This window comes from Bolinopsis microptera, chromosome 7, assembly GCF_026151205.1.
Source record: "Bolinopsis microptera isolate Bmic1 chromosome 7, MBARI_Bmic_1.0, whole genome shotgun sequence".
NCBI lineage: Eukaryota > Metazoa > Ctenophora > Tentaculata > Lobata > Bolinopsidae > Bolinopsis > Bolinopsis microptera.
The window spans coordinates 14,506,219-14,516,267 of record NC_087078.1 but is presented as its reverse complement, the minus strand read 5'-3'; the positions used below and the strand labels follow the sequence as shown (position 1 = coordinate 14,516,267).

General features: G+C 38.1%; 1 protein-coding gene across 1 annotated transcript; it reads right to left on the bottom strand.

Moving 5' to 3' along the window:
- Positions 1-943: 943 nt before the first annotated feature.
- LOC134818556 (uncharacterized) lies at positions 944-4,167 on the bottom strand. The gene is made up of 3 exons (XM_063828170.1): positions 3,986-4,167; positions 3,690-3,876; positions 944-3,552 (listed from the first exon to the last, which is right to left on the bottom strand). Exons 1-3 carry the CDS (start codon positions 4,118-4,120, stop codon positions 1,835-1,837), a joined length of 2,040 nt encoding a protein of 679 aa, XP_063684240.1. The 5' UTR covers positions 4,121-4,167; the 3' UTR covers positions 944-1,834.
- Positions 4,168-10,049: the final 5,882 nt, after the last annotated feature.

Sequence of the window (10,049 nt, the reverse complement as noted above, 5' to 3'; positions counted from 1 at the left end):
TAAGTGTAAATTAGTGAGTGAGTTACTATTTACGGTTTCTTTCAAAGAGAAATATTTAATCTCTTGACGGTTTCTTTTGATATTTAATCAGCTATAGTAATACTGAATTATTATCATATGATAAAATATTCTGTTATATAGAGTAACACAGCATTACCCTTAATCACGTTACGGACTGAGCCAACGTAGATTGTAGAACCGGACGAGCTAATTCCTAACTATTCCACTATTTGACATTGCAATGCATTCAAATTTATTTATACCGGCAAAATTTGAATTTACTTTAGGTTTTGGATTGGAGTTTGAAGTTATATTTATCTAAGAAGAATTTTGACAGTCCACCACAAAATACCTGCTTTCATACTTAAATAATAATTGAATTTCCACTCCCCTCAACATGACGTATATTACATGTTTCAGTAAACCATTCTTACCAAAACTTTATACAAATATGTGTTTTTCAGGGATGCAAGACGCAGTTAAATCTTTTAAAATGGGCTCTATTTACTAACTAGCTGTCTAATCAAGTCATGTTTCTATTAATCTTTTTAGTATACCAGTTTCGGCTGTAGCTGTAAAGGGTCACCGAAATAATTCTCAACATCACCGATGTATGACAAGATTTCTTAACAAAAAGAATTTAAAGCGAAGGACAAGATGTGTAGTAACTCATCAATTTGTGTCACGTGATGGTTAGGTCTATTTATAAGCTTTATCTGACTGTTTACCTGACCCGTGCAGTTCAGAGGTGTAACAAAGAAGACCCCATAGTTGCCTTACACTTATTAAAGTTTACTATGCTTTAGATGACTTACCTTTCGAAAACAAGACGGTTACAAAACTCCATCGTCTCTCTAAAGTGACTGTGCAGAACTCTATTCAACGACAAAATCCATGCATACTGCATATCGTACGATCAAAAAACATTATATTTGCGTTTTTTAAATTCTTGTTGCACAGCAAAAATGCCAATGAAGAGTGGTTTCAAGACTTATTAACACGATATGGTAAATATTGGGGACATCATAGAAAGAATACTTCCTTCCAGTCGGTGAAACTCACGAAATGTAAAACTGTGGTATTTTTACTCTTGCCCGGGCATGTGTCTCTAATATTCACCCGCTCAATATAATATAGACAAAAACAATCTAGATGACATCAAATTCTTATCATACTTGTCACGTGATAATGTCTATAGCAAAGCATGCTTGCCTTAAATGATAGTATTCACAGGCTTCATAGCTTTCCTCAAATAAATATAAAGGCAGTATCGTGCGAAACAAGGCAAACTGAACAGGAAGTTCTTCCTCAACATCTTTGGGAAACAATTCTCCATCAATCTTGTATTTGTTACTAAATGCAGCTAATAACCCATGGCATTGTGCTTAAACACTGTCCATCATAAATTCCTTTTCACAAATAACATCATTGCAATATTACAATTTCATTTCAAATAAAAATAAAACGTTAATATCATACTACCTATATGGGTTCAACTTGTTTGATCAAAGAAAAATCAAATACAAATTCAGCTATATAATCTAACACTAGTAGTTAGTTCACTTCTATCATCTAAAATGTCCCTTTGAGAGTTCAAGACTGAAATTCCATAAGATCATCGAAGCAATATAGCAACTTCATTACACTAAAATCATTACTATCATGTGAAGTTCTTATGTGGCATCAAAAATATTTCACATAGAACAAAAACCTAAAATTCCTATGATACATACTAGTAATACTTTCTTATCAAGAAATGTTTATACATTCCCTATAACAATATTATCATATATTATGAGAAAACAATAGGGCACAACTGATTTCACCTTCTCAACTACTTTTTGATGAGATTAAAGAATTCCCCATCAGTTTTATCCATTTTGAAGACATCCAAGAACTTTTGCGGTGGAGATGGTTCAAGCTGACAAAATGTGAGATACGCTTCTCTGACATGGGCTAATGTTTGCAGCTCTGACTCAAGATACAGCAGACACAACTTAGAGTTTCCTGTCAGCTGTTTCAACTCGAAAAAGTTCTTAATGATCCTTGAAACAGCGCTGGAGGCTGTTATTTTGCAAATTTTTTGATATGTACCATCATGGACCCAGACCTTGCAGTCAAATGTTGTGGCGTCATTAACGACCATCTTTGATATCACATCCTCACTGATCGACAGTTTGAGTGCCTCATGTAGGGCAGCGAAACCACACTTAAAATCTTTAAATAAGCCATCATGTGAAGATAGGCCCATCACAGGGAAACTGGGGTGATAGAAATTAGATAAAGCAGGAAGATTATTCCTGTTGGGAAGGATCATGTCATCTTGGGCTAACTTCCTACTCAAAGAATAGTCCACAAAACTGGTTGAAAATCTGGGACACAAATCACCCTCATCACTCATTGATGTTTTTGAGGAAACACTATTCAGTGTGGTACTATTGTTAGAGGACTCTATGCTGTTGACCTCGTCTTCAGATAACAGAGAAAATGTCCCAGATGCCACGGCAGACTGCACTGCCTCTACAACCTTTTCACTCGGGTCACATGCTAGGTCAGGCAACGTTAGCTGTGAACTGTCAACAGCCATAAATTTGGCTTTCTTGTGCCCGATGCTTTTGACGAAAACTGTGTTTCTCTGAAAATAGGTTGTTAAGGCAAGAAAGCCTTGCAAGAGAGTGACATCTTGGGAGATGAATGCAATGCGTACGGGAAAATTGCTTCCTGGCCCACCGTACAAATCGAGAAACTTTCTACTTTGTGAGCTGAGCTGAGATTGCAGGTTTGGATCACATATATTTGAGTGCCACGTTGAGTTCGCAGAAAGAATAGCTGTTACTACAGTTGACATGAACTTCTTTTCGCCCTCATACTGATGATAAAGGTCACATATCAGATCTGCAACATTGTTCTTTGCTTGTCTGCTTCCAACAAGTCCACCCAAGTGAACACTTTGCCAGAGGTTACCAATCCTCTTCACAGAGGCCGACATGTTGAGGTAGTACAAAAAACCATCAGAAATACCGTTTATTATCTGCTCATAGTCCGTGCTTTTCCCTAAATCTAAGTAATAAAACAACCGCTTCCTACATTCCATAGCTTGGGCCTCAATTATGTGCAATCTTTCAAATATGAATGACTTAAGTTGCTCAAAATCGATCCCCATACAGTTGGCTTTGAAAAGAAAGCCAATTCCAAACTTCTCCTTACGAGAATTAAGTCCCTGAGTAGCAAGCTTACTGGGAGAGGAAGCCACTCTCTTCAGTCCTGGCACCTTTTCTCCAGTTCCCAAATATGTGTTTGCAGGAATACTTGATGAAAAGGGTGGGTCTGGAGTTGTTGCTGATCCTTTGTTTCCGTTGAAACTGCTTATACCAATACTGGACGCAAACGATGCAATACTAGATGCAATAGACGACACTGAGTTAACAGAGGTCGACTGGAGTTCATCATCTGTAGATCTCTCTTGATAATCAACTAAACTACCAGATCCTGATCTGTATGAACCATAGCCGCTGGTATTAGGGGACCTTTCCTTCCGATGCAGGTGTCGATCTAAAAGGGTGGTCATATTTATTTAAAGTATTATACATAATATGCTTAATGACAAACTGAGATAAGAAATTAATATTCATTACAGACTACAACACGGTGAAACTAGCAAGTAGCATAAATTGGAAATATTCTCTTACCATCAAGGAAAGTGTAACACATGAAAATTTGCTTGGTATTTTCTAGTATATGAATCTTTGACGCAACCCCATCATGTTTTTGTACTGGATAAGACCCAAACATAAGAGCCCCTATTCCAAGTCTTCTCAGCTCTGCCTCTGATAGCTTTACATTAGACCCTTTCAAAGTGTGCTTATCACCACGTAACTGAAACAATTTAAGAATATGAAATCTTTGTACAATAAATAACATTAAAATGGGAACAGACTCTTTGAACTATACAATTTCATCATCACAAAGGATTTGTTTAACTTACTCTCATGAGAAAAATAGATGTATCTTCAGAAGAGAATTTGATGGCTTCATCTCCACCACCCTCGTAGAACTGATCATAGTCAACTATTCCTTGTCTTGTGAATGTCAGCAATCTTTTAATTTTCTTAAGACTCATACCGCATCTCTAAATTCCATTTCTTGTTCCATTGTGTTCTGGAAAATTTGATTAAGAATCTGATAAAATTTCGAAATGGAAAATATAGGATACAAGGATACAGAAATGATAATTCTGTGCTAAAATTAAATTTCTTGTTTTATTGAATTTCTTGTTTCATTGATAATTACATTTATTAAATTCACAATAGTGGTAATCCTGAAATCACATCATGACAAGTTTTGTTAAAAAGTTATGGTCCTTTCAGTCTTAGTTTTTTTTACAAAATTTTAGTTAACTGTTCTATACCCATCCTTAGCACGTAGTTTACTGGAATTTTTATCACTTGAGTTGCATGGTCAATCTGCTCAATCTGAACTTGACTGGTTTGGACAAATTATATTTCGGAGCTCCAAGACGACAGCAGTTCCTGACTAAAGGCTTCTCGCCGATTTCACCCATATAATTATTCTAAAAGTTACCAACAATCAAAAATACATTCCAGATTAGCCATACTAAGCCAGATTGTTCTGATGCGGACGATGTGTATTTTAAACTGAAGTCCTTCCTTGCATGCCAGGAGAGTACCACCCTTAACTCACACACACAATAGGAGGGACCACAGACTCGGGGCGTCACAATCTACGTAATCCCCATGGTTGCCGATGGGAACTGTAAATAGAAGCTGGACTGCCACTAGGAGTTTGTGATCCGAAGGAAAATATTGTAGCTGCATCCCATAAAGCTTGTATAATTAGCCTTAGAATTAAATTTACACAGCAATACAATAAGAATAAAACTAATTTAAAGAAGCTTCAAACTGCTGTGCAGGACATTCAAGTCAGTCAAAAACTGTTAGAATACCTTCTAAGGACAACGTATAGTATGTAATAAGTTATAAGTTAATGAATATGGTACAGTGAGATTTAACCTTAAACTGTGGGCATGAACGTAACCATTAAACTAGTACGAAAATTACATAGATACCCACTTTGACATTTGTTGTCAGAATTATGTACATTTATATACCGAGAAGTGTAGACCTTAGAGTGAAAAATGGCATCAGGTCAGACGTGGTAAGCTGATAAAGTAAGAGAGAAATAATTTTGTCAGTAAAACACAGGGACCTGCTACTTAAAAAAACTCCGAAACACCTTATAGTTATCACAGAGCCGGACTGAAGAAATAGTCAAAGCTACTGTTTAAAATTTCATATGATGAGATACCATTAATTACATCCAACATAGATGAGGATTTCATACAATGTGAAAATTAGGCAGTACATTCGACATTCAGCTTATATTATGTTCACTGGAGTTGAATTCCAGCATTTTGCACCCAAATTCGAAAAGCTTATATGCGTTCTAGATTTGGGGAAATACAGGTTGCAACTCTCAGCATCACGTGAGCCTCCAGATACATAGGCAAATTTACTTGTAAATGATGACGGTGCACTCTCATTAATAATTGTATGCATATATGTCGACAGATGGAGTTGTCTCCTTAAATAATGTAAGGGAAGCCATTTCATATCTTGATGCACATTTACTGATGGTTCACGACAATTGACATCGAGAGCAATTTTTTCTACTTTTTTGTACAAAATATTGAAAGAATTTAGTTTGGTTTTGGCAGCCCTACACCATATAATATTCAGGTAATCAAATTGCAAGGGAGTATAAGAGCATTTACACACATTTTCTATGTTTCAGTGGAATGAGATTTTAAGACCTACATAATTCTTTTATTCTTCTAGCAAATTTAGATTTCACATAATCAATATGGTCCTGAAATTTTAATAAGTTAATTGTTTATCATTTGTTATAATTTGTATGCAACCCGCCGCGCACGAGTGCGCGGCTCCCCTGTATCGTAGAAACGCTTAGTGAAACAACAATGGGGGTCACGACGTTATACAATTTATCATGAGACCTAGATATTTCTGAGATTTGGTTTCTTCTGTATGAAGACAGTCATTTTTAAATCAAAAGGGATTGACAGCCTGTCAAAATTAAAACATTTTCGAATACTATGAATGAGAACTTTGCAACATAAATATAATGGCTTTTACTAATTCGCTCGCCCAAAAACGGTTATAGATAAACCCTAATCCCAACCCTAACCATATATAATTGATAATAATAACCCCAAAGCTATCCATAACCCTTACCACAACCCTAAACCTAACCCGAGTCCTAAACAGTCGAATTCATGTTTTACTAGCCTGTCACGTGACCAAAACGGTTTTTTGCCTATAACTCTTTAGGGAAACATTTTTACCCTATGTCATGGGGGGTGATTCGGAATCAGCGTCCAAAAATACACCGGTTGAAATCAATTTCATACCCAAAGGGCCTTTATTCACAAGAATTTTCTTAACATTTGGGCGAGCGATTTAGTAGGAGCAAGCATTAATTGGTCTCACATTGACCATTGTTTATGATCTGGCCCGGCGCGCGCTACTTCGAAGAAATTTAGACGAGTAACATCCGTCCGCGTCAAGTCTCACAGGTTGTTAATTTGTAATTCTAAGCCATTACTATACTTTCAATTACATTGCCGTATAAGCCTCCGAGTGGCATAAAGAATTTAATTCCTAGCCATAACATTACCACTGCCTTGACATTGCTTTAACCTTCACATAGCCATGTGTCTACGCGTACTGCATGACGCGCTGTCGCGCGCTACTGCAAGCCCGGGCTCTGGTTAGAGCTTGCTCTAACCAGAGCCCTCTCGCTTGCAGTAGCGCGCGACCGCGTCACGCAGTATAACTTACTGGACCGCGCTCAGCCTGTCATTCCGCCTAATCATATGTTTATGAACATGATATAGCCTGAGGTCCCCAGGTAAAGTATAACGCGTATACGGCTCTTACTAAATCGCTCGCCCAAAAATTTCACGTGACTTTGGTTTTTTTGGTTTTGCAGCCGTAAAAAACGGTTTTACATAAACCCTAATCCCAACCCTAACCCTAACCCCGAAGCTATCCATAATCTTAACTACAACCGGCCTAACCCTAACCCTAACTCTAAATAATCGAATTCACGTTTTGCTAGCCTGTCACGTGACCAAAACGGTTTTTTGCCCATAACTCTCCAGAGAAGCATTTTAATCCTACGTCATGGGGGGGTGATTCGGAATCAGCGTCCAAAAATACACCGATCTAGATCACTTGCATGCCTAAAGGGCCTTATCACAAGAATTTTCTTAAAATTTGGGCGAGCGATTTAGTAGGAGCGCGCGTATACAGTATACACATTGTATCACGTTGCGACCCCCACGGTCGTTTCACTATACACTATAGTCCTGACGATACAGGGGGATACACTATGGTCCTGACGATACAACGTATGACAATATTAGTAGAGGCTCTTACGGGCAAAAAGACGTGTTTTCTGCTACGAGTTTAGAGACCTAACCGCTAATTGGACACAATAGTATGATGTCTAAGGATCGATAATATGTTAAGAAGTATAAATTTGGCCTTATTAGTCACGTGCTATACCAATGCGCGTTTTAAACTTTGACAGTCTATTACTCTAAGGCAAATAAAGTAATTATATCCATATTTTGTCAGCAATAAGATCACATTATTTTCTATTTAGTGTGAAAATATGAGCTAGAACGGACATAATCTCGCTGAGTTATAGCTGTTTGAAATTTATGATGAACGCGCGGGTGCCAATTGATAACAACTAAATGCTTTTGCGCGTAGTGCGCGTCGAAAATTTGGCAAAAACGCTTGCGGAGTGACAATATTCAAACTTCGATTAAGTATATGAAGTGGGTACTTCTCGGAAAGGAAAAATTTAGGCAAACACGATGTGACTATTTTTGGGTTGATTTAATACAACTGCAAAAAATTATTCAAACTTAAAGCAAAAAAGTCAAAATTTTTACCACTTTTTTGGATTTTTACCTCAGAACAAATAGAGGGATTTGTTTTATTTTTATACAATCTTGTGCGGCTGTCTTTTAGCTATCTTTATGCAAGTTTTGCCGACATGCCAACAAAATTAACTTGCTCAAAATATCAAAAAACATGGTTTTTTGGCCTATTTTTGGCCCAAAAATCGGTTTTTTGCGATTTTACCCCAGAACAATCAGTCCAATCATCTTGAAACCACTTTCAATCGATTCTACGGTCAAAAATACGTCTAGTAAGGTGTATCTGGGGTCCCTAACGTATCGAGCAGACAATGCCCGTAAGAGCCTCTACTATATACACATTACCTGAGGACCCCAGGCTTTAATGTTGGTAAACAACATAGAGATTATATATATATTAGGCGGAATGACAGGCTGAGCGCGGCCCAGTAATATACACATGGCTATGTGAAGCCTTGACACACACTGCAACCCCTTATATTATGCCTTTTGATCGGCCGGCCGCGAGAACTAGGTATACATTATACAACGTGTAGCAACCACTTGTATCACGTCGTGACCCCTATATCGTCGTTTCACTATAGTGAACTCCTGTAGAGTTTTTACGATACACGGGGAGCCGCGCACTCGTGCGCATCTTAATTGACGATGTCAATTCATCTCAGCTCGGCGCTGTGAGAAGCCTCATTGAGTGCGCTGTGAGGAGCCTCGTTGAGTGCGCGGCGCGGCACAGTAACGCATCGCGCTAGACAAGTTTTTCGCCAATATCTCGTCAGGGGAGTATTTTAACCCTATGTCATGGTGGGTGATTCGGAATCAGCGTCCGAAAATACATCCATTGAAGTTGGTTTCAACTAAACTGTCTGGGGCCCTTCTAGAAATAGAATGTAGAACAATTCGAAGATCGACTGTAGAGTGATTTAGCACGCTCGCGAGCGTGCTAAATGAAAATCGACTACAGTCGATCTCAGAGATTTTTCTAAAAGGGCCCCCGATACGGCGATAGTAGCTGAGACCAACTTGGATCGATGTATTTTCGCACGCTGATTCCGAATTTTTATGTACAAGAATACAATTACATTTTACAATTGCTCACCTGGGGACCTCGAGCTATCATGTTCATAAACAGAGATTAGGGGTCGTTCACATATTACGTAATCAATATTTTAGCAATTTTTACCCCCTCCCCCCCTCCGTAATCAAGACCCACCCCCCCCCCTGACAGCAATATTACGTAATCAAGGCCTGACCCCCCCCCCCCCCTTTGACTTTTTTCCCTGGAAATCATTTTTCTTTACGTTTCATGCTACCCTGATCATTGCATGATGAGCCGAAATCATTGTTATGATATCCGGCCAAGCACCTTTCAAACTACTTGCTAGTTGCTATAGTGGATGCTATAGTGGATATCCGATCAATTCTAAATTTTATCACTATCATAATGAAATTGGAATTTGAATTAACATATTGTCAAATTGTTATTATAATCAACCGTAAGCATTTGGAAACCCCCCTCGGTTGATTACGTAATATGTGAACGACCCCTTAGGCGGATGACAGGCTGAGCGCGGCCCAGTAAACAATTGCACTTGCAGATTGATTAGTAATCAGTTACTAATCATATCACTGCAACTACAAACTACTTACACTAATTATACACAATAGCTGTGCGTAAAACTGATTACGGAGGGGAAATTGGCCCATTACCTTAACTTCGCTCCTTCGCCCTGATAGTGATTGTTCGTGTAACGTGTTGATGCTAATTGATGGAGGTGGATAAATTATTGGAATTTGTTCCAACTTGAAAGCTGGATTGGTGTAATATAAATCGTCATAAATGATGACAGAGAAAAGTGAAACAACGTTTTAGGAAGTCGGCTGAGCTAATATATTATCATTTATAAATCTTCAAGCTTTATCCAACAGGTTACCCAGAATTTTAGTTTTACAAATTAGTTCTCGTCGTTTAATTTTAACGACGCAGTCAAGAGTAAGGGAATCTTCTACTTCTAGTGTTATACAATCTGCCTATCTCAAACGTGCAGTATAGTATAACTATAGA